The following is a 25,737-nucleotide window of genomic DNA, read 5'->3' on the forward strand; positions in this document are numbered from 1 at the left end:
TATTACCAATATCAATATTAATAATGAAAATCTGTATTACATATATGTATATATATGGACTATGTATACAGTATAGTGTTCCGCCGAAAACCGATACTTTAATTTGAAAAACTATGCGCGATAAAATTATGACACCATTGTTCTCATTTGAATTCTGTTTTTATCATTTATCTATTTGTTTATAGGGCTTTATATAATATAAATATTTATAAATAATAAAATTAAGAAGATTAAAAAAAGAAAAATAATAATTAAAAGAAACGATAATTTAAAAATAAGAGACTAAGAGAAAGAAAAGATCGATGAAAATAGAGGCCCGAACATTCATGGTTCTATTTACAACTGCGCTATACTCGTTGTGTACTTAGCTACGTATCATATGATGTAAAATGGACCTTGGATATTTAAACAAACATCATAGGACCTGAAGGCACAAGAGGGCAACTCTATTCAACCGAGAATATGTGCTAGGGTACACTGATTTTCAAAATGGGTTGTTGTCGGGTGATTTTATTCTTAGTACTCATTATCTTTGGTGTGGAAGGCCAGATTCAGTTGTGCCAAAATACCGACAATTTGGCATGCAAATGTGAGACACTCGCTGGACTAATCGATATATCATCACTCGGAAAGAAAGATGGAATACAGTAAGTAGGTTTATGTAAATTTGATTGCTTATGAAGCTAAAGGAGGCCCACAAGCTTTTGTCAATAAAGAATATAGCCGAAACACCAGCGTAAATCCAACTGTTAAAAGATCTTTAGCAATAAAAAGGAAGATTGACCGACTTGCAACTCTTCATAAAGCTGGAATGGGTCATCTAGATTACCCCGCGCCTGAATAAAATTTAAGACATAGTTACGCCTTTGAACGAACTCCCAAAGAAGAAATTTTAAAATGTTCATCCACGCGTACAATGAAAGAATGGAATTTATTACCAAAATCTTTTACATTCATAAAAACCAAAGTGGTATTTAAAGCTAGCTCAAACGCTAATTAGAATGTGTGGAGGGGATTTCCCCTTGCCACAAAGGGGGCTACAGGCTCCCTGAATCTCAAGGTAGCCAAAAAGTCCAGTGGCCTCTTCATCAGTTTCAGTTTATTTATTTGACCAGCAAAGAAAGATCGGGGGGAAGCTTAAGCAAATGAATCACTAGTAACTCTTTAAAGTCAGCTACCCCCACCCCTCTGATCCCCTATGTTATGCCACTCAAGATGGGTGGCTTGACCACCAGCCCCGTAACTGGACTCGTTGATGGGGGGAGATACTAGTGCCACGCCCACCTAAGGCCCACCACAGTTAGAGCTGAACTTGAATGACACTCTTCTCCCTCCTATTTTGGCTATGGGGATGAATATCCACTTCTTTTCACATCAAAGCAAATACCAACAGAGAACACACGGATGACACTCTTATATTCATTAGGTGTTCAATCTTTACCACATTTTCCCCAATAGTGTTTTTGCTATTATAAAAAATAATTTTTGCTTTTAGTTTTAAGTATTTATATATCTTTAATTTTAGCAGGGAGTTAAACATTCTAGCAGGGGGAATGGCCCCTTCCCCCTCTTGGCTACGGGGTTGTTGAGCACACTGCATTGGATTTGTGCACTCTATTATTATTATTATTATTATTATTATTATTTTTATTATTATTATTATTTTTATTATTATTATTATTATTATGAATGAATGAATGAATGAATGAATGAATGAACGAATGAAAGAACGAATGAATGAAGGATATTACTTTAGTCGAATAAATGTTTTCACTTTGGAAATTTTTTGAACAAGGTCAGAGGCCAAAAAGAACGCAATAAAACAACTAATTTGTGTATGCATATTTTCTTTTATTATTGTAGGTATAAATCTATGGAAGCGACCGTGTATCCATCAAGTTACAAATTCTCTTACAATCCATGTTATCCTTTCAACGACTTAAAATGCACAAGTGCTGCGGTAATACATACACATTGACAAATGTATCATATCATTTTATGTTATCTATAGCTGTGAAATTGAAGGCTATGTATGATCTTTGATAACCACGCTAATAAACGTTGATTTTATTGATATATTTACTTGGGTCGCTTACTATTCAACCATCTAAAACCAGCTGCATTTGATTACTTTTTCGACACCTTTGAATCTGTCCATACATAAATTAAAAGAACCAACATTAGACAACGGAGTATTACATATGCAAGAGTGTGGAATTACTTACCAAGTGAACTAAGAAATTGCGTGGATATTTTAGCTTTTAAAAAAATATTAGGGAGATTTTTCGCATCTTTACGAAGATAATGAATACGAATATGTCATCATCACTATCATCATTTGTGCCTAAAGCAGTCTTAAAAATACATATAGGCCTACGAGCTGAATATGATTATTTGATTCATGGTAAGGGCATGGATGGCCTACGTTATAACACGTATGATACTTAACTATATTATAGAGGAAGGGTTGTCTTAAAATTTGGTGACGTATTCGTTTTCATTATCGTTTTCGTAATTTTGTGAAAACTCCCTATTAAAAAAATTACCTCGATAAGTATATATATACAGTGAATAATGTAAATTCTCATTTAAAAACAATATTATAAACGTTAGATAACCAACTCATTTATCATTGTTAAGTTTTTTTTTCTTCTTTTTTTTCTTTTTTATGTTTAGTTTAGCTTTTAAGGGTCACACATGTAAAACAATGCTTGTGGTGGGATACCCATTTCCACATATAAAATAAGTGATATGTAAAATATTTATTTAATTTTGAAATTTGTGGAATAAAGAATTGAATTGAAAAAACCCCTTATTTTCTGTCGTATAGAGTTGTCAAGAGGGCGACACGGACTCGTTCAACCTCGGTACCCAAGCATCAGCTAAGTGGTCGATGTGTGATGAAGATCCTAACAAGAATTGCATTAGTTATACTGCAAAGCAAGATAACGTAGATCGGTAAGTTCATGTTTTCCTACGCTATTAACTCAAATCAGTCAGTATTTCGCAAAAGAAATGTTTTATTAGTGAAAATATTTGTTCAAATTTAAATATTAATGTCATATCCCAATATTCCTTGATGAATTTATTTGCTGACTTCAAAATGTCTAAGAAAGTATAATACATACTCCAAGTATTAAAATACACGCCATCGTGTTAGGATTCAATATTTCGACATTAATTATGTCATCATCAGGAATGAATCAAAATGTCTATAAATCCAATCATCGGCTAAGTGGTCGATGTGTAATGAAGATCCTTCAAAATGTCTATAAATCGAATAGTTTGGTGACAAAATTTTGTATGGAAATAGGCCTATAGTATATAGTACAGGCATAGCTTAAAATAGCTAAAAGCATTTGCTGTAGGCCTATTTAAATATGTACAAGTATACTAAATTTAATAGGGTAATTCAAGTGTCAACTAATTTCGCTGCATTATCTAAATATTGATTCCTGAGATGGGGGTGGGGTTGGTTGAGCTGAACAGAAAAGAAATGTTACGTGAAGGGACTTGCAAAAGGTGTTTTATTTTAGCGGAACAGAGTGCACGGGAGCTGGGAACATAGGGCGTAAGATAAAAATACGACGGCGGTTTTTTTTAATGAGAGTGACTTAAAATCTTAAAAGTAGCTTTTAATGTAATTCATTCTTTAACTCGAAGCTAATGTGAAGGTGTCGGGTTTAATGTGTTGTTGATGGGGCGGGTGTAAGAGAACAAAATCGGACAGCAGACTTTTAAACTTTCTACAGACGAGGAAATCAAATAAATCAATAAACATAGTTATAAAAAAAGGATAATCTGTTGCTTTATCACTTCGTCTTTTTTTTTTGATGTGATGTTTGTCTTCGTTTTTGATTCTGATGTTCTCTATGTTGAATATGAAAAAAAGGAATGAATAAAAACAATGATAAAAAAATAGTATCTGACAAAAACAAAGTAATATTCTAAAACTTCACAAAGATTTCTAAAGTATACTGTGAAAGGTTCTATAATCTGTGTATGTATAATGTATGTATGTGTAATGTGTTTTTAAAGTATTATGCATTGTTGATATCATTATAGCACAACAATTGTAGTACTTACATGCAATCCATCGGGTGAAACAACTTTTTCCGTAGACGGAGAATTCCCTGGTTCTAATCCACCTCAATACGTGAGTATTTCAATTAGGATTATCTAGGTAGATACGGCCTATAAATAATTTATAATTTCCTAAAACTAACATACATAGGCCTATCATAAAATATACCTCTGAAATAAAAAAATAAAAAATAGTTTACTTGTAGGGCCTAAAGGTTGTATGAATGAATGTGAACCAAGTGGATAAATGTGTAAATGGATCAATAAATAAATAATAAAAAAATAATTAATGAAAATAAATATATAGGCCTAATGTGGTGAATGAATATAAAATACTGTCTGTCTGTTTTTTTTTTTTTTTTTTTTGATATAGAATATTTTCTTAGATATAACATGAATGAATGAATGACTAAGTGAATGGATAGTTGAATTAATGAGTAAAGGGATAGTTAAATGAATGAAAATAGATGAAGTACCGTATGCGATACTTTTGCAGATATATAGACTGACCTCTAAGTGTGCTTGTCCGAATGGGTGTGGCGGCGGCGGAGGTTCTGGTAGTGGTGGGCTAAGTACTGGATCCATTTTGTGCATCACGTAAGTATTTAAAACAGGTAAATAAAAAAGAAAATTAATGACTGTAAAACCTCGAATTGAAGCCCATTGGGCTTAATCTCGAGAGGCCCATCTCAAATCGAAGCCCTCCTTTTTAGTTTGTAAAATTAGCCTCAAAATGGCTTCTTTTCAAAATAGCGCAGTCTTATATTTAAGATAGAAGAGTAGGCCTACATCAATTTTAAAGAAACAAAATAAATTGGTTTATATAGAAGTTTAGGTGATTTAATGCCGGTTAACTCCATGATACAGATTGATGTTACAGTGGCCCTGTTATTGTTTTATAGTACTAATTCCCCAAATTTACAGCACTCATTTTGAAAAGAAACCTCCCTCTTGACTTTGCAAAAGTGGCTTCGAAAAAAAGCCCATTCAAAGTTCACAAATAAAACAAACCCATCAGTGGCGTAACAGGCGGGGGAAAGACTGCCCCCCCCCCCACGGTTTTTACCGGGCTGACCAAGCCGTCGTACCGGGTTGGGTAATAAGAGAGAATGGAGATTGGAGAGGGAGGGAAAGAGAAAGAAGTGGAAAAGAAAAGGAAAGGAAAACGGAAGAAAAAGAGAAGAGAAAAATAAGGACAAGAATAAGATATCATAATTACCAGACTCACAACATCCTGCAACCAATTCTCCACTTCAAAAAGTGTCCATAACTCCTTTGATCTAAGCCACCAGGGGGACAAGGGGAAAATATCCATCAGTGGAAAATCTTTCCCCACTTGAAGATGCCCTTTTCACCCCCTGAAAGTGCCTAAAGATCTCAAATATCGCGCGCATTACTTGTTAAAGTAGGCCAATTTCCTCTAAAAAAATTTTTAAAAACATGTTTGGTAGTTTTGATTAATTCCGACGAAATTAGAATTAAAAACACAAAAATATTTTGCGCGCTTAAGTTTTTTTTTTTAGGGTTTTTTAAGGTTAGCTTCATAGGTTATTTAAACACATAATAGTCCGTGACTCAAGAAAGAAAATTTAAGATAGATCGCTTTAAGAAGGGACTCAGTGTGTAATGAGGTGAAAGAATATGTTTGTAATAAATAAAGCCATAATGAAAATGCTTATATTTAGTTTTAAAAAAACCGTGTGTGGCTACATATAACATAAGCCCTCAACTCAAACAAAAATTTTACGCCATTCGCGTGCATTTTTTGGGGTGAGGACTTCAATGTGCTTGTCCTCCTTTACCCTCTAAGTTCAATTGAACACATAATAGTCCTAACTCAAATAGAAAGAACATTTAAGATAGATCGGTTTTACCTAAAAGAAGGGTAGAAGGGCCTCAATTTACGGTATTGATGGTGAAAGAATATGTTTGTAATAAATAAAACCATGATGAAAATGCTTACCGTATATTTAGTTTAACACATGTGTGTGGCCTATATTACAAATAAGTTAAGCCCTGTCGTACTGTTTTCTATATAAGGGGGTGGTGGGATGGGTATGATAAATTACTAACCAGGAAAATTATTACTTTTTCCCCCCTGACCCAAGACCATGTTACGCGCCTGAAGCCCATGGCTTAAATTTGAGGTTTTACGGTATTAGAATAGAGGTGGATTGAACCATGATATAACAAACCACCCGAATTTAAATTAACATATACTTTATAAAGTACCGAAAGGTACTAATCATAAGCCAATAATTTGTTTTGAATACAGGAATTTCAGAAATTAGTTTAATGAAGGTCTAAAATTTAGTACGTGTATGCAGTACAATATTTTAATTTATATCCAAAGATTCTCTGTGTTGGTGGTGGTGTATTTGGCTGGTGGAATCGCGTTTAATTTTACAAGACGAGGAGCAAGCGGCAAGGAGGCGATCCCGAATGTTGAATTATGGATGGATTTTCCTGCACTTGTGAAGGTAAGCGAAGCCAGTAGGCCTATGTTTTTATCACCACACATCATCCGTGATATATTTATTAATTAGGCCTATCGATTTGACAGACACACACACACAAACATGAATCGTATGAAGGCCTAAAATTAAGACATTTATATACCATTTTTTCTTCTTAAAATGGTCATCTAAATCTGAAAGTAGAGCTTCTAGCTTCTTTGACTCAACGAGCCGTAAGTCTCGACATTAAAATTACAAAACAACAAAGACATGCAGTACTAAAAAATCTAAGAATATTTTATGGGAAAATATAACTGACCATATTGGCATCTGATGCAATACGAAATTAGGTCTATACGTGCCGTTTGGGGTATAATTTGTTGTATATGAATAACATCTTATAGACCCTAATTCCAGCTTCTAAAATCGGATTTATATTTTCAGGATGGAACTGTCTTCTTCATAAACCTATTTAGGAGGGGAGGAGGTGGATACTCAACGATGGAATAACAAGGAACAGTGTGTGCATTTTACTGAAATAGAGCCAACATTACAGATACAGTATAAAAACAAAAACGCCGAATTGCTAAATTCGAGAAATCACCATCCATCGCACACTCCCCGTACCCATTTTTTTTTCCGTACAAAACAATAGCATGAAAAGTCTTCACTTGGACCATCTTGGATTGACTCAAGTTTGATACGATACTAAAGTTTAACAAGAGTAGGCACTTCGCAATGTCGTGACGCTCGGGTATTAACTATTACTGTTATTTCTATAATATGTTTACCTACTGCAGGCCTATGAAATCTTACTGAGTTATGGGATGTACGTCTGTATCTAACTGCAAGATCATGCGCTTTGAAATGTCAGATTTTTTTTCGAAATTAATCTACGTACAAATACCTCTAATTTGATCATTTTAATGCTTAAGAGGTACATGGATAGGGAGCAGCTACCACTGAAACATGATTATTTTTCATACATTATAGACCTAACTTTGTAAGAATTTATAATGTGCATTTTATATCAAGTCATGATGGCAACAAGGATAAAAACTGCAACATGCCAAATGAATGTCTGACTTTCTTTAAATGTTAAGATGGAAATTTAAAGTGACCTGTAGTAAATAAATAGGTGTGGGCCCTGCATTCAAGAAACCATGATGAAAATGTTTAAAAAAAATATTTAATACAGAATGTGTGTTTTTTATTTTGTGGCAAATTTAATAATTAAATGAGAGGAAGAACATCTTAAAATTTGTATAAATTATTTTTAAAAAAACATACAGATATACTAATTTACAGTGTGTACAATATTCCATCACATGCATAAATAGCTTTTAATGGTAATGGTAATGGTGGGATATTTTTAGTGCACCTTCCACAATAAAATCGTCTCACGGCGCCGAAGAAAAGGTAGGACCATAAATTATAAAAAATAAAATTATTTTTATATCTTAAATTAATTAGCCTATATTAATCAGAATATTTTTTATTTTTTTTTTAAATGTAAACCATATCCCAGGCTCATTAATGAGGTTTGACATAAATCTGGCAATTTTATTCTCTCTCAATTTGAAATTGGAAGTCTAGCACTATATGGAATATACTATATTTATATGTATAGAGTTTATGAGAATCAAAAACCAATTTCAATGTCCATTACAACAGATTGTTCAATACATTTTATAACATTTAGTATGGCTGGATGGATTTATATGGTGTGAACACCAAGGATAGCCCACAAAAGTCTGAAGAAGACTTATTTCCAGTGGGGTCCTCCTGGTGGTGATTGGGCAGTACATCAGGAGACAATTCCTTACTCTTTTCCGAAGGGTGTACTGCTTTCTTTAACGTGCACATGATCAACGCCTTAAGTGTCTCATCTGTAAGATGGTGCGCTATCGTATCTTGCATTTCAGGCCTCCAGTTGAAACACAAGGAGACCTGGAGGATCTCCATGGTTCAGCAGACACACAGTGACTACCACCAGTTTAGCCGCCTGAGCTAAGCTGCACTCTCAAATAAAGATTATATCTTTTCAATTATCATTGATGGCAAAATGTAGGCCAATCATTCTGTTCAACTTTCATTACTTCCAAAATACTTTTAACTAATTCAATATCTAGGTCAACAGTTTTGTTTATATATTCATCAGTAGTTGGCTTCGAACAACTGCAATCACCATCACAAGCCTCAAAATTTTTACAGGTTTCATCTTTATTTGTAAGTTTATCGAATAAATCTTTTTTGTTACTCAGTCTTTTCTCATCTGCTTCTAATTGTTTAGTTTGTAATAATCTTTCATTAGCTTTTTCAAGCAGAGATGCCAGCTTTGTACGGTCTTCAAATGGCAGAGTTCCATAAAGCTGTTCAGATGTTGAAATTGCACTGCAAAAAAAGGAAAAAACAAAACTAAAATGCTCAAGAACATCAAGAAATTGGAATGCACAGTTTGTAGTAAATACATCATTGGGATGGTATGAAGAACAGTTATTCCTACCATTCCGAAGACGTACTTACGTCTTCGGGATGGTAGGAAGCAGCGGTGGCACCAGCGGGGTGGGGGCAGGGTTGGCATTTCTCCCCATCAGACAGGCTTGGACCCCCTGTCGTCCAACGAACGACCAGGTCGTCGGAGCGAAAATTAAAAAAATATAAAATATAAAATTTTCTTATCCAAATAATGCTATTTTGATTGTCAATCCCTAACATTGTGGTCTAAAAGCACATTTTGGAGAATACTAAGCCATAAAAACTCTCCCCATGAACCCTATCAAATGATATTTTATTCCAGGCCGTCAACCCAGGCTTCTTTGGTTTGGACTTCTCTGTTTGACAAGTCTGACCCCCCATCGGCAAATTTCTAGCGTCACCGCTGGTAGGAAGTACAATATTACTGCTTGATGTAAATATAATTTATTTATTGAAATGTATAACAGTACCTAAGAACTCCCTGTAAAAAGCCTTTTGGAATACCACTTAGAGATGCCTGCTGAAAACCTGTATTGAAACCTTCTTGAACGGTCTCTTGTTCCCCCTTCACAATACCTTCAGCATACCCTGCCTGCAAAATAGAAATATGACTGGGTAATAAGTACAAGAGAGCTGTAAATGCGGAGCTGTGGAAAAATGAAATGAAAATAATGAAGCACTTTATTACACTACTTTTAAAATACATAAATCCTACGTCCATATAATCGCAATCCATCTCTACTATCATTAGAATAACATATTATTATTATTATTGATACTTAATTCAATAAGTATTACTTACTATAATTATATATCATTAATGTACACCTACTACTTACTGGCATAAAAAGGGTGACGACAAAGTTAACAATAATAATTATAAATAAAGATTTATTAAAGCGTACATATCCACTTCAGAAAGACTTCAGACAACATAATGCATCATAATACAGCAGATCATGGTTGTGAATTTAACATAGTATAACCATGGAGGAAGTTTGATGGTATAATTAACGAATACTGTACACACCTTGAATCTTGCATCCGTCATCTTACCCCAGTCCCCAGCAGGTGCGTCTGCATACTCATCCCATACATCCATTTTCTGACTAAATAAAAATACCAAAAACAAAACCAAGGCTTTACCCCTATTCTATATAATAATATACATACAATAAGTCAATACAATACCACCAACTTTACATAATATTACGACCATCATCACATTACTATGCAGGGAATCCAGGTCGTTTCGGCCCTTTTCGGGCCAAAACGACCCGAATCAGAAGTGGTCGCGCCCTATTGTTTGTAAGCATTTTGATTGCGATTAACAGCCGCAGTATGGAGCGCAAAGTAGGTACTGTGGTTTATTTGGGTCCTTTATTTTTGAAGAGTTATTTTGTGTGTTTTAGTATGAATTGTATTTATTTTGTCTTTCTTTACGATGCTTGACTATACATTATACTTTTTTATTTTAAGTATGATTATTAATTTTTTTTATTGTTATTGTTTCATAAATTTTAATTAGTTTGAAATACGTAATTAGTTTAAAAATACTTAGTTAATATCAAAAGAAGCCTGAGACAGCAATTAACACTGTAGGCCTATAAATTGTATTTAAACTATATTTTACTATTTCCATTTATTTGTGTATTTTATAAACATAATCAAAATATGTATTGACAATGGAATTAAAACAAACGAGATACAAACTACGTGTCTGCTTCACCTCAACATAGAAATAGGCCTAATTGTCGCTCCATACACCGAGGCCGAAACGCATGACAAAATTACCAACTCAGGGCCGAAACGACCCGGGGCCGAATCGACTCAGGGCCGAAACGACACTACACGTCCTTATGCAGGTGGTGATTAGCAGGGTTCTACATTAAAATTTTATTCACTTGTGAAATTGCTTTTTTAACCGAAAATTGCACCATACTTTTATCTTTTTTATGACATTTTAAATTGTGAAATTGTGTTTTAAATTGGAATGGTTGTTTAATTAGTAATGCTTCCTTTGTACTTTTAATGTATTTTTTTTTGTTGAAATTATACATTTTAAATTTCGTAAAGCACATTGAGATGTCGTTTGATATGTTTGCGTGTATGTATGTATGTATGTATGTATGTATGGGGTGCAGGTCAACTCGGCCACAAGTCAACTCGGCCACAGTCAACTCGGCCACAAGTCAACTCGGCCACAAGTCAACTCGGCCACAAGTCAACTGGGCCACAAGTCAACTCGGCCACAAGTTATTTAATGTAAATCTAAGTTTTTGCATCCCTTTTCTTCAATATATGATTGAAATAAAGTACACAGTATGTTTTAGTAAAACAGGACCACCACACTACCAAAAGAGATTTGAATGCTATTGCCTATGAATTAAAAAGAGTTATGTATTAATGTGTTCATCTTCTGTTTACTCACAACATTCTACTTTAACAATACTGTAATATTAAACAACAATAACGACAATAAATTAGTAATATTTACATTAATACTGTAATACTATAATTAGTCATTATGACGATAATAAATGTGATAATAACAACAACAACATTAATAGTAATATTTATTTTAACAAATAGTAATAATACTAGTATGGTAATAATAACGATATTTAAATATCAATTCTAATAACTAATTAGTGATAATAATGATATTGAAGGTGATAATAGAAATAATACAACAATAATAAATTAAAGATAATGTTTATTTTTATAATAACAGTAATACTAATTAGTAATAATAATACTAATAATGATACTTATAATACTAGGCCTACTTAGTAATAATAGGGTAATAATATCGATAATAAAGGTGACAACAACAACAATAATATTAATAATAATAATAATATGAGAAAAATACTAATAAAACGCCCATAACAACAACTTTTTAAATTACTATTATTAAAATAATAATACTAAGACTAATAAATAATAATATGAATAATAATAAAAAATCAAAAATTATTTATTATTTATATGGTACTGTAATAATAATAATATCAACAAAAATTTGAACAATATATAATGTTAATGCTAAGACTAATTAATATTAAAACTAACGGTAATAAAAACAACAATAATAATAACAACAATGACAACAATAATAACAACAATAATAATAATTAGTACAATGTAGTACTTGTGGCCGAGTTGATTTGTGGCCGAGATGACTTGTGGCCGAGTTGACTGTAGGCTAGCCAAACTTTTTGTGGCCGAGTTAACTTGTGGCCGAGTTGACTTGTGGCCGAGTTAACTTGTGGCCGAGTTGACTTGTGGCCGAGTTGGATCGAATTCTATGTATGTATGTATGTACAGTATTATTATTATTCTCCGCATGCACTAAGTATTGTACTCTCTAGTGCCCAGGCCTAGCTAGGATAGCCTAGCTCAGTTGGTTGGCGCGGCCTAGCCTACAAGATGTCCGAGTTGCCCGTCACAGAATCTCCCTAAAAGTCTAGATTACTACAAAGTCGTATAAACAGTAATGATGTGGTAAAGGTTTTCCCACAAGAATGGACAGGCCTAAATATCTAGCAAGGTATGAATAACTGACCGTCACAACACAAACACAAAAAGTTCTCACAACATGCAGACGGACGTACGTTTGTACGTGTAGGGAGCAGAGCAGGTCGCACGTTGACGCAAAGATGGTTGACGTGAGTGTGTACGTACGTGGTAATGCTGAAAAATTTAATTAACATTCGCGGCCTGCCACGATCCTGCTGGCTAATAGTATTCGAAACATTTAATACGATTCGTATATTATGTACGCAAAGTCGTGCTGTTGAATATAGTACACAACTAAATACGGTGCGTGAACTTTTTTTCTAGGGTAATTTGTAAGTGATTTATGGTATATTTAAGTGATATATATTATTATAGACATTTAGTAATTAACAAAAAGTTTTTTTGCATTAAAAAAACTTAATAGAATGTCATACTGCAAGAATATAGGAGGTGTGCGTAGGCCTAGCTAGCTAGGCCTATATACAATACTAATAGATACTACTAGGTAGGCCTAGGCTAGGCCTATCCTAGCTAGGCCTATCACTACTACTACTACTACTATTACTGAATTCGATCCAACTCGGCCACAAGTCAACTCGGCCACAAGTCAACTCGGCCACAGTCAACTCGGCCACAAATCAACTCGGCCACAAAAGTTCGGCTGCAGTCAACTCGGCCACAAGTCAACTAGGCCACAAAAGTCAACTCGGCCACAAATCAACTCGGCCACAAGTCAACTCGGCCACAAGTTATTTAATGTAAATCTAAGTTTTTGCATCCTTTTTCTTCAATACCATATGATTGAAATAAAGTACACAGTATGTTTTAGTAAAACAGGACCATCACACTACCAAAAGAGATTTGAATGCTATTGCCTATGAATTAAAAAGAGTTATTTATTAATGTGTTCGTCTCTGTTTACTCACAACATTCTACTTCAACAATAATATTAAACAACAATAACAACAATAAATTAGTAATATTTACATTAATAATACTAATTAGTCATTATGACGATAATAAAGGTGATAATAACAACAACAACGTTAATAAATATTTATTTTAACAAATAGTAATAATACTAGTATGGTAATAATAACGATATTTAAATATCGGTAATAAAAACAACAATAATAATAACAACAATAATAACACCAATAATAATAACAATTAGTACAATGTAGTACCAGAAAATGGCCGAGTTGACTTGTGGCCGAGTTGATTTGTGGCCGAGATGACTTGTGGCCGAGTTGACTTGTGGCCGAGTTGACTGTAGCCAAAATTTTTGTGGCCGAGTTGACTTGTGGCCGAATTAACTTGTGGCCGAGTTGACTTGTGGCCGAGTTGACTTGTGGCCGAGTTGACTGTGGCCGAGTTGACTTGTGGCCGAGTTGGATCGAATTTATTCTTTTGACTAGGCCTAGCCTGGCCTACGCAAATTCAACACATTATTTAATAATATAATAATACGTACAGTACTGTACCTGTTGTTTTGCTGTACTGCTCAGCAAATTTAATTATTACCAATAAAATTGATGCGTTTTTTATATTGTTTTTGCGTGCATTTCTTTAGGTCTGATTATGTTTTTCCCAGCACACATTCTTCGTTGGGTAATGCTGGTAGGCAGTCTAGCTGTAAACAGAATTGGTCCATTTTCGTGGGGTGTTTTGTACTAGACGTGCTTCGGCTGTAATGACGTCAGATCGCCCAAAGTTTCATAGTGCGTGACAGTAAACAAGCTCGGTGTAATCAAGAATGTTTTGTTAAACAAATTTATAAAACAAAGCAAAAAACAAATAAGAAACCCTCATGGTATCATTTTAGAGTCAAATCTAAATAAACCTAACGAATTAGATTTTATTCTCTACTAATTTCCTCCGTAATAAAATTAGCAACATGTTTTGAATAGCATCTTGAGGTGCATTTGCAATTTACACTGACGAATCTAACAAATTTGAATTACTAGACGTCTACTAAGAAGAGTAACCAGTAGGAACTTGCTTTGTTGAGTTCCGTCTTTATTTCATGTTGATTCCAAATGGTTTTTAAGGATTAAAAGCAAGAATATACACTAATTAAAACATTGGAATGCGTACCTAAATTTCACTTCATAATTAACCAACAAAACGTTTACTGGCGTGTCATGTTAATCAACGGATAATCTCCATGGCAATGCGAGTACAGCTAAGCGTCTCGTTTTCACAGCTTGTAAAAACGAGCTTGCTTGTCGTTAAACGATGTCTATTTAACTATCGTCTGGTTTTTCCAGTGAGTGTTACCGTCCTGAATTGGACAAATTGTCCGAGATTCGGAATAGGGAGTTCATGTTTTCAGGAAATTATTTTATTAAAAGACAAATAGGAATGATTTTGGGACTTTAAAACATGTTCGGTTTTGCGTGAAATTCGATTTTGAGGGCATTGAGTACACATAGTATTGTTCTATGTTAATATTTTTTTTTTTTTTCGAAAATTTGCAAGTCGAAATCTGTATAACTCGACCTTTTTATGCCAGTCCCATTAGATTCGACTTAGGTGGAGTCGACTGTATATCCAATGTAATATGCAGTAGTTATGATGGGACAATACAGTAAAACCTCGAATTGAAGCCCAGTGGGCTTTATCTCAAGATGAAGCCCATCTCGAATTGAAGCCCCCCCTATTTAGTTTGCAAAATTAGCCTCAAGAAGAAGCCCATCTCGAAAAAAAGTCTGTGGGCTTCTTTTCAAAATAGCATAGGCTTCTTTTCGAGATAGTACAGTACATACACTGTGCATGAATTTATTTTCAGAAAACAAATTAAATTAAAAACAAGCTTGATTTATACATTACAGTATTTTAGGTGATTTAATGCCAGTTAAATACACTCCATATTACAGATTGATGTTACATTGACATTATTTATTGTTTAATTGTACAAAATCACAAAATTTACTGCATTCATTTTGAAAAGAAGCCCCCTCTTTACTTTGCAAAAGTAGTCTCGAAAAGAAGGCCATCTAAAGTTTGCAAAAAAAGAAGCCCAGGGCTTCAATTCGAGGTTTTACAGTATTTTCCTAGCGATTTTCTGCGCAAATTTGAGCTAGTTTTTGAGGTGTCATCTGTGCAATCAAAATACATTTTAATTAATTCATTTAAGGGCTACCATATTTTTAAAATTATTATTTTTATAAATGCAACATTAAATATTTTTAGTACAGTACCGTACTAACTGTATATATTTGTGGCCTCTATGAGTAGAAACTTTTATATGATAATTAACATTTAGCAGCTTGAGTACATACCTTTATTAACTGTACTGTGCTAAAACAATCTTTTACGTTTTATATTAATTCAGCATTCAAATAGTGTACAGTCAACATTGACATTAAATATACAAGTGTTGTACTGAGTGTGGTCCTTGAGAAAAACTTTAGGTGATCAATGATAAGTAGAACAATACACTGTGAAATCTTTGAATAATTTCATAAGGTTTCCAAATATTGAAGAATTCAATCCATAAACTTACCTTCCTTTAATACACTGCAAAGTTCTACATATTGAAGCAGTTGTTAGCATTGAATATAGAGTAGTTGATTTTTGACATCACTTCATTTTGTATGAATTTTTTGTTGTTTGAAAATGCATATTTTCCATATTTATATCTGTTCCATTCCAATTGAGTGAGCATGATATTATGCAGCGTAATAAAAATAATATTATTATTTTATTTGGTTTATTTTAGTTGGTGTTTGATTGCGGATTGAGCTGGATTGAGCAGACTTTGATTTTAGTCTAAAGCGGTTTTAGTGTCAAAGTTAATAAGGTTGAAGTTGGGTATGTCAAAGTTTGATTGCGTTTCTAGTGGATTTTGACTCAAGTTTAGTGTTCTTTGAAAGTGGTATTTAATATTAATTATTCTATTATACAGTATACAATAATTAACATTATTGTATACAATATAATTATATACAAAAAAGAATGTTCAGTGAAGTCATGACGTAATAGTTTGTGTTTTTCCTCATTTCCATATGTAGGAGTAATGGATCATTCAGGGAATAGTTGATTCCGTCTTTTTTTTTAGACGATACAATACCTCTAGTACCATTTGCACAGCGTCAACATGTAGTAAGTATTAATGAGCCGTAGTCTATTGATTTCCCTCGCTACATCTAGCATGGTGACTCTCTCTCCCTCTTGTAGCATCATAGTCTCTCTATAGCATCATATTCATATGTAAACTACAGTAGATGTTATTTTTGCTTCTTTGTCATGGTAGATATCTTTATGTACGCTAGTGTCATACTGTATAAAAATACTGGTATTAATTTTAATTTAATCTTTGTGGCACTTTATTACAACTTGTAGCATGTTGGTTCACTTCATGTGAGATAAAATTCTTTAATAAAAATCATTATTTTCTTTAAAATGTTGAACACTCTGTATTATTTTCTGTGTATTTTAATGTAATCTTGATGTTGACTTGCTAGTTGTTCCATATGGGTCTCTTAATGTAGCATCATACATTATATTCTTGGTACTTATATTGTGTATTTAATTTAATACAATCTTGATGGTGTCGTCTTGCTACTTGTCACATGGTGGTGACTTTCCTCATGGAACAAAACACTTGATATCATATACTTGCCTGTCTTCTATTATTATTTCAGTTTTTATGTTATTATTTATTCATGAACAGTTTATATTTGTCACATTTTTAATGTTATTTTTAATGTACAGATCATTGCAATTCAGCTACCGGTACTTGCTGTGAACGTGATTTTTGAATAAACATGAAATTGAACTTATTTATTTTTTAAAATTTTATATTATTTATACTGTCTACAGTTAATAATATAACATTGATTTCGAACTTTCTGCTTCTAGCATTAGACTCTTATCATGTAGCATCATAAAAGATTGATATTTGTTTACTCTCTACATTAAATTTAACCTCATTATTAAACTTGCTACTTCTATCAATGGACACCCATCATGTAGCACCTTAAAATATTGGTATTATTTATTTTCTACATTGGATTTAATCATGATTTTGTACTCGCTACTTGTTGCATGCTGGCTCTATTCATCCTACCATCACACTAAATCTTCTGGTATTATTTTATGTCTGTCTCAATGTACAAGCATTTTAATAAAACCATACTACTGTACGTTATTGTACCAAATGTTTTTTTTATAATTCAGTCTTTTTCTGCTGTAATGTTACATATCTTTCATTTTTATTTTGGTATCCATTTGTACAATAAAGTATAGCATATTTAATTCTTTATTTCAATAACTAATCAGGTTTTTCATTAATATATCATTCTTAAACTGTACAACATGTAATAATTAGATTGAAAAGGCTAATTATGTTTATATGTTATAAATTTGCTTGGTTTAGCTTTTATTTGATATATTTATTAATAAAGAAATCAAGCAAACTCCATATATATTCAGTAAGGGATCCAGAAATTCGAAAAAAAAAGAGGTCCAAGGAAGGACTTTGACAGGTAGCATGACAAAATGATTATGGCACCTCTAAATGCTCGGAAATTGCACTCTCAGAATTACATTTGATTGTAATTTTCCTTTTTACTCAAAATTGTTTTTATCTTGAAAAATTAAGCGGGGCACGGGCCGGCTTGAATCTGCCACTGATATTCATATACTTACAATGACTTGGTTGCTTTACATAAGAAATGATAAAAACTCTCAATTTGTTATATAGTTACTTGTGAGGAATGCACATTATTTGATGAGTGACCAATTTAAATAATATTTTAAATAATTAACTATTTGTAAATGATTTGTGTTTATTGAATTCTTTACACTTTGGCGTCTCATAGTTTGTTTACAACAGCAATACACCATTCACATGCTTCATTGCATTTGAACAATCACTGCATGCAACATCTAAACATAGGGGATTAATAGACCCTAAAGTAGAACTTTACCACCTTTATACATTGCCATTCAGGCATACAGCACTCTGAGGTTTAAAGACCTGTCATTAGATTTTGTCGTAGATGTGGTACTTAATTACAGGAATTGTACATATAGCAGGTACATGGGTTTTGTATTTTTGAAACTGATTTGTAATTTTGTATGAGTAGCAATAGGAGCTGTATATAGTCAGATGTATAACAAATAATAATACAGATAGCACTTTTTTAGGCTAAACAAGCATGAGATTTCCATCACAGTAGTGAAGGCCATACCATCTCAACATTGGGGTTGTGCACTTTCCTCCCCTTATGCATTCTTGTAGTAGTTATTTTGTATACAGTAGTGGCCTAAAAAGCACTTAATGATTTTCACCTCTACCAAGGAGGTTACGTATTCACTGTTGTTTCTCTCTGTCTGCTGTTCTGTCTTGCTATCTATCTAAAAGATTATGCAAAAACTAAAGAATGGATTATTAGTAGAATGGTACATAATAGTAAAAGAAAGACGCCATTCGATTTTTTAAAGAAAAGGTCAAAATACAAGGTCATGGTCATGGAAATTAAATTATTAACCCTCAAGATTTAAAATAAATTATGCAATCAGCCCTCATATTCAGGAAGCACTCAAGAAAATAATGTACCTGAATATGACAGGCAATTCTATTTTATTATTTTCTTGAGAGTATGCTGCAGTTTCGCTTATCATACACAGCCTGCTTATTGTTGGTATTCAGGTACAGGGCGGGGTTACTCTATGCACTCAATGGAGTGACTGCTCTAGTATTGAATGTGGAAGTCGGGTAGAAATGCAGCACTGATTTTATTAGATGGTCTTTCATATTACTGATAAAATTTCTCATATTTATACTATATATTCAAATATATATCATTCTCATATTAATAAATTATTTTTACTATTTAGTATTTGTAAAAATATAGTACTGTAGTAAAAGTAGGCCATCTTACAGTATCTGTAGATGTGTATTCCATGTTTACTATCATTGAATCATAAAGTGAAATCTGAATGTTTGACTTTATCAGGTATCAACTCACAAGGGTAGTATTAGGGCACAGACATTGATCTAAAAGCTATGGGTCAACAATAAAAGCAGATGTTACTTTAATGAAGTGAAATTGGAAAAACCCCTTAACAATTTAAAATTCAGTTTTTCTTGTTAGTTAGATTTTCATTTAATAAGATACAAAGTATAGTGGATACTTTCTGCCTAAATTAAATGGACATCCGATAATCTCATCAACATCTAGTCAAATATAAATTAATAAATAATGCTTGTGGACAGTTTACTCCATATCATGAGGAAATGCTGTCATTTGTTGAAATTTATTCTGATTCAGTTTGGCATGATTATTCATTTTTTAGGCCTACATCTTTTTCGAAAGTTATTTTACACAAGTTGATTATGTAAAGCTCTTATACAACAGTATATTATGCAAAAACTGTTCTTTGAATGTATTGTGGACTTCATTGGTATCAAGTTGCATTGTATAATGATTAGCTGAATCAAAGATCTTTAAAGATCAACAATTGGTAAAGTGATCCTTTGTGTGTGCCTCTGATAAATATTGTCATGTATTAGTTCAAAGTGCATCATGTTATTTTCGTATGATTTTTAGCAGGAAATAATCTGTAGTGAATATGTTCTTTGATTTGCAGTGAGCAACTGGCCATTATTGAGGACGAATCCGAACAGCAAATTCCAAGTTCACCATCTTACGAAATGGCCAATACAAATGGTGAGTTGACATGAAAAAATGTTCAAGAAAATCTCTGTATTTGTTAGTTTTATAAAAGATAATAATAATGTTTCATTAATAGTACAGTATAATATAAATGAAATATGTTAAGAATAGTATTTAAAAATTAATGTTGGAATCTATTTTAGAGCTGAATTTGTTTTTCCTAGTAGCTTTCAATGGAAGCAGGCTGGCTGCACCCCGGACAGTTTCTCCCGGACACATTTTCCAGCATTTTTCCACAGACATTTCCCCCTCCCCCTCCCCAGTGATATTTTCCTCGGACTTTTCACCCTAGGAAAAATTCCCCAGGACTTTTCTCCCCACCCTTTACATCATGCGTAAATAAAACAAGAATTTGAATACAAGATTTATCATTCTTTTATATTTAAACCTTTGTTAAATCAATTGCTCAAGTAATAACAATATTTACGTAGAAAATATCTATACAAATGTGGGCAGCAAAGTATCTAAATAATATAAGAAATGAATTACAGTACTGAAAGTAAAAACTTACAAAGCTATAGTTTAAAATTACATAATTATTTTTTTATAAAACTAAAATACTTTTGATTATTTCAACTTATTAAATATTGCTATCCATATAGATTAAACAATGTTAATAAATTTGCTCTTTATTGTTATTAAATTTTTATTATATTTCTTATTGTTATTATTATCATAATATTATCCATACAGAGTAAACATGGTTATACAGTACATTTGCTCTTTATAGGTATTAATTTTTTATTATTCTTATTATTATCATCAAATTATCCATACAGAATAAACAAGGTTACTTCATTTTCTCTTTACAGTTATTGCATTGTTATTATTATTATTGTTATTATTATTATCATAATTGTCATTAAATTATGATCTAATAAGTAATGCTATTGAAGACATGGATTATAATGATTATAAATGTCTCGGGGGGAAATACCTGGGGAAGTACCAGGGGAAGTGCCAGGTGGAACTCAGCCTAGAACCGCTTTCAATATCACAATAATGAAGACTGTATAACCCAAACAATGTTAAGCAACCCTGTAGTGGAACAAAACTTGTTGATACCATCCATGTTTCACCAACCTGCTGATCACCATTAAATGATAAATTTGAATTAAAATTAAATTATATTTTTAGAGAACCCATCACTGTAAATTGTAACTTTTCTTTCAACTTTCTTTTAAATGTTCTCTAAATAAGGTAAAAGAAAGTCTTGCTTTCAAATGTTGATAGTAAATAGGATTAATACTGCCCTAACTTTAATAATGATAATGATTATCGCTGAGTAGACCTTCGACCTCCATTGGATTGATGGCTATTAATAATCTTCTGAATATTCATTAGCTGACAGTGTTCAAGCTCTGTTTTTAAAAAACAAATTCTATTCACTGCTCATCACTCACCCCAGTGCCCATGGTGGTACTGTAATAATTGTAATGACAACTTTACACATTGAATTGCATTAAATATAACTTTATGAAATGTGATTTAAATCAACGTTCCGCAAACTATGGTCCGCATTCCCAAATTTGGGCCGCGAAACAATTTTTGGGGCTGCAAAACCGTCTGGAAATAAAAAAAAAAAAAATAACAGAGATGTTTCATCATGGAGGAAATGGTTTTTAAAAAAAGCTGCTTCATTGTTACAGCTAATGCATCGCTTGCACACTTTGCAAAGTGCCAGATGATGCGTGCTATTTGAGTTTCTCTCAGGAGTTAGACACTAGGTTATCGTCTAGTAAGTACTCGATCTGTAAGATCGAGTAAATCCGGTGTGGGTGAATGATGGGGTGAGTCATGAAAAAAGATAAAAAATAAATATAAGACCTCTCCTAGAAAGATCACTACAGTAAACAACACCACACATTTCTTGATAACCGAATGCCCATGTGGATACTTTATTACTAAACACAATACCTGTATTGTAAGGTAGTCTTTCAAAGTTGCATAGTAACAGAGTGTGTGTAAAACTTTTGGAAAAAGGAGAAAGCTATGATGTGTGTGGCTGAACTGTGTTGGGTTGAATCATGGTAGAAAAAAAAACAAACCATCAACAATTGTGGTGGGGGGGGGACACAAATGTATGGTATTACTTATTTAATAAAATAATATTTAATTTGTATACAATGAAATTTTATCACTGAGAGAAAAGATAATGATGTCAAAATACTAAAATAGTGTATATACATGGAGGCTTCATGATCAAAAGTTCTTGCCAGGATTTGGTATGTTGCTCTCTGGTGCGGCCGGGCTGCTTGGCCGCGGCTTGGTGCCTGGAATCGTAAATAGGCTGTGAAGTAAAAAGTTTGCGGAACGCTGATTTAAATTACAAAGAGAATTTTTGATTTGTGAAAATTGTAAAGTGATACTAATTACTTTTATCTAATGAAGTCATTGTAAGAATTAATGATGTACCTCCATAGATCCACAAAATAAACTAATTTTAATGATGAAAGTGGAAATGTTTGAATTGGAAAAAAAATTAAAATAACCAATGATCTAGTAATTAAAGTAGTTTGATAATATGAAGCATTCATGTTTATTTCAAAGGAGATGTGCCGCCAGTATATGGCGCGTTTCCTGAGAATAATCCAAAAACTAGTACATCTCAGACATACTTTGAAGAACAAGTACCAATTCCAGATAAAGAAAATGTAAGTACTTGTATTACATCATTTGATTTTGATTGATATATAAATTATAGTCTGTGGACGAATGCTCCAGGAACAGGAAACAGTGAAAATAGTAGAATAAAATTGCATGATGACATGGTGGAAGGGGAGGTTTGAAACAGCTAGATTGAGACTGCTTTTCTGTGGCTGCATCAACATATGAGCAGGGGGTGGGGACTGCAGTAACTGTAGATGAAGTACCAAGTATTGAGAGTAGTAAAAGTTTTTTTGCTATTATCTATCAACGTTTTGCTACAAAAACTAATATTATAATCCTTATATTTTATGCTCAAAATAACTCTTTCTTTTGTATTGATTTCATTTGAATTAAGTATAATTTTAGTTTCCGCAAGTTGTGGGCATTCACTGGACCTGGTTTTCTAATGAGTATAGCGTACCTGGATCCAGGTAATATCGAATCTGACTTGCAGTCGGGTTTTGTGGCTGAGTTTCAGGTAAGGGTTTAACTTATGTTATATGTTGTTGTTGGCTTTGAAAATTGTTTTGCTTTTAACCATTTGTTTTTCTTTTGTTGAGTATAGGTGGAAAAATATTATTTCTTTTCATTATAAAAATTTAAACCAAACTCAACAAATCAGCTACTGCTGGAGTTTGGCCTTATATTAAAATACCTATTTCAATAAATTGAAGCAGACACCAATACTGAATCTAGAAAACAAGGAAGGTAGCATTTTGCATAATCTTATAATTATGTCTAGTAACTAATGTTAAAAAGTATTTGTGTTAGTAATGAGATTTGCATACATTTACCCATCATCTGCTTGTGCAAGAATAGAGTGCATCCCAATTCAGCTGCTGTTTTTTGAGCTTCTGTGCTTGAACATATTGTTATGTTAAATCACTTTTCGATATCGAATGTAATTATCATTGTAAAATTTATGAAAGGAGAAAAGAACTGACATAAACCATATTGCACAGTTAGCAAAATGCAATTTAATATTAAAGCATGTTGCACTTCTTCAACATAACTTTTTTTTATTTTTTACATATAATTTTCTTATCTTGATTGTCTTCATTAAAAAGAAAATTATATATCAGTTCCCAAAATCTTATTTTAAAATTGGCATTAAGCTACGTTCACATCAAGCCCGGATTCCGGAGAAAAAATCGTGAGAAATGGCTTTAGTGGTAAAGAATAGAAGCGTTCACATCTACACAGTCCGATTTTTTCCCCGGACTGCGGATTCGGAGCAATGGATCAGAAAGCCATTGGAAACGTGAATCTGAACGGATTTTTATTTCTGACCAATCAGCGACAAGTGTGAATGACCCCCAACGCTAGCTCTGAACTGAAACAGCTCGAAAAAAGTCAGCGCGAGAAAAGATACCGGGATTTGTTTTTGCTTTTTAATTTTATGCTGTATTTTAGGCATAACTTGCATCACACATCAAACAACATATTCACTAAAAAAGATAAGTATATTTCTAGTTTTCTTATTAAAAATAAAGTTAAATAAACTTCTCTCAGCTCTCTACTCTAGCCTAGGCCATGTAGGCCTAGTCTAGAGTCTGAGAGAGCGTTTATCCGGCCCAGCCTAGGGGCCCTACTAGACTAGCTTAGCTAGTAAAAAAACACGACAGCAGCAGTTGCTAGCCAAGTTGCGCATTTCCTGCAGACAGACAGACCCCACGGCACTAGCCTAGGCTTCATTCCTAGTGATAATAGAGAGGTGAGGTGAGGGCCTATCGTCTGTCTGTGGGGCCGGAACACGCCTTTTTTTAATCAATACATATTTATTCAACATATATTTTTATTTCAAATGGTTGTTTTTCCATCGTTTTTCCCTTGAAATCCCCAGGATTTCTTGCAAATATGTTTACTGGTACAACAAAAACCAAAACCCTCCCTCATCAGTCTTTTCTTTGATACTTTGATTTGATAAGGTGATAAACAAATAATTTTTTTATGGGGCCTAACCTGGCAGATAAACACTACAACAAGGATACCAGCCGGGAAAAAATGATGTGTGGGAGGGAAATATATAATGCTTATATCAGGCGTAGCCTGAGATTTAACTTGGCCTGGTCATTACTAGGCTCTATGAAAGTCTGAACATGTTTTGGCAGAGTCTACTCTCAATGTATCATCATAAAAATTATAAATAGTGTAGCCTAATACTGAATAACAAATTGTAGTTATTGAAACAGTGGATGAACAATGCAAATTATAATTTACATATCCAAATTATTTATACAAGTAACAATAATTGATAAAATTAATAATTTTATTTTACTTATCATTGTTTAGCCAGTTCATAGTTTGCTGAACAAATTATACGGACAAGTAATATAATTCACACAAGAGCAGTACATTATTTTAGCAATTAAAAACAAAATTCAGACTCCAACTCATTGAAAAACTGAAAGAGAAACTAATAATTAATTATAAAAACTTTATAGGCATACAAATTTTATGACTATGTGATGCAGTATTTGAAAAATATTTTATATTGTATTACAATTTACTATAAGCAGAATTTGTTTTATTTTGTTTCAGAAGTACTGGAAACTTATCGATAGATGATGAAACAATGCGAACACCTACTGCATAACATTGAAGTTGTAGTAGTTGCTGATAAAGTAGAGGGAACCCCACAAAAGACAAAAAATTCCCCCAAGTTTAACACTAAAAAGGAAAATGGTGAAAACCAAATATGTGAATTCTAAAATAGTGAAGTATTTGACAGCAAAGAAGGAAAAAGATCCATTGGCCAGCTTTGCTTTTTGAGTCTAGAAAACAAACTGTGCACAGACTTCCCAAGGCCAAACAAGTCCAAGTCAAAAATTAGTAATATTTCATTTCTTAGGTACGAGCAC

The 25,737-nt window shown here is 33.0% G+C and overlaps 3 protein-coding genes across 3 annotated transcripts in view; 2 read left to right on the forward strand and 1 right to left on the reverse strand.

Annotated features, from left to right (window-relative positions):
• The first annotated feature begins 424 nt into the window (after nucleotides 1-424).
• On the forward strand, nucleotides 425-8,802 carry LOC117112144. Its single transcript, XM_033255204.1, has 7 exons — nucleotides 425-647; nucleotides 1,864-1,960; nucleotides 2,831-2,958; nucleotides 4,066-4,156; nucleotides 4,580-4,680; nucleotides 6,437-6,563; nucleotides 6,984-8,802. The coding sequence occupies exons 1-7, from the start codon at nucleotides 490-492 to the stop codon at nucleotides 7,047-7,049; spliced, it is 768 nt and encodes a 255-aa protein (XP_033111095.1). The 5' UTR covers nucleotides 425-489; the 3' UTR covers nucleotides 7,050-8,802.
• Nucleotides 7,746-12,709, reverse strand: LOC117112145. The gene is made up of 4 exons (XM_033255205.1): nucleotides 12,635-12,709; nucleotides 10,048-10,126; nucleotides 9,488-9,609; nucleotides 7,746-8,933 (listed from the first exon to the last, which is right to left on the reverse strand). Exons 2-4 carry the CDS (start codon nucleotides 10,117-10,119, stop codon nucleotides 8,591-8,593), a joined length of 537 nt encoding a protein of 178 aa, XP_033111096.1. The 5' UTR covers nucleotides 10,120-10,126; nucleotides 12,635-12,709; the 3' UTR covers nucleotides 7,746-8,590.
• A 104-nt stretch (nucleotides 12,710-12,813) lies between these two features.
• Nucleotides 12,814-25,737, forward strand: part of LOC117112166 (natural resistance-associated macrophage protein 2-like) — a 41,187-nt gene continuing 28,263 nt past the window's right edge. Inside the window, exons 1-6 of the mRNA XM_033255234.1 lie at nucleotides 12,814-12,871; nucleotides 16,264-16,355; nucleotides 16,556-16,646; nucleotides 20,142-20,221; nucleotides 22,778-22,881; nucleotides 23,232-23,354. Of these exons, the coding sequence (XP_033111125.1) occupies nucleotides 16,642-16,646; nucleotides 20,142-20,221; nucleotides 22,778-22,881; nucleotides 23,232-23,354 (312 nt within the window). The 5' untranslated portion in view covers nucleotides 12,814-12,871; nucleotides 16,264-16,355; nucleotides 16,556-16,641. The remainder of the gene's footprint in view (nucleotides 12,872-16,263; nucleotides 16,356-16,555; nucleotides 16,647-20,141; nucleotides 20,222-22,777; nucleotides 22,882-23,231; nucleotides 23,355-25,737) is intronic.

Source organism: Anneissia japonica, unplaced genomic scaffold (genome assembly GCF_011630105.1).
Source record: "Anneissia japonica isolate Jap-2015-1 unplaced genomic scaffold, ASM1163010v1 scaffold2707_len876726_cov182, whole genome shotgun sequence".
Taxonomy (NCBI): domain Eukaryota; kingdom Metazoa; phylum Echinodermata; class Crinoidea; order Comatulida; family Comatulidae; genus Anneissia; species Anneissia japonica.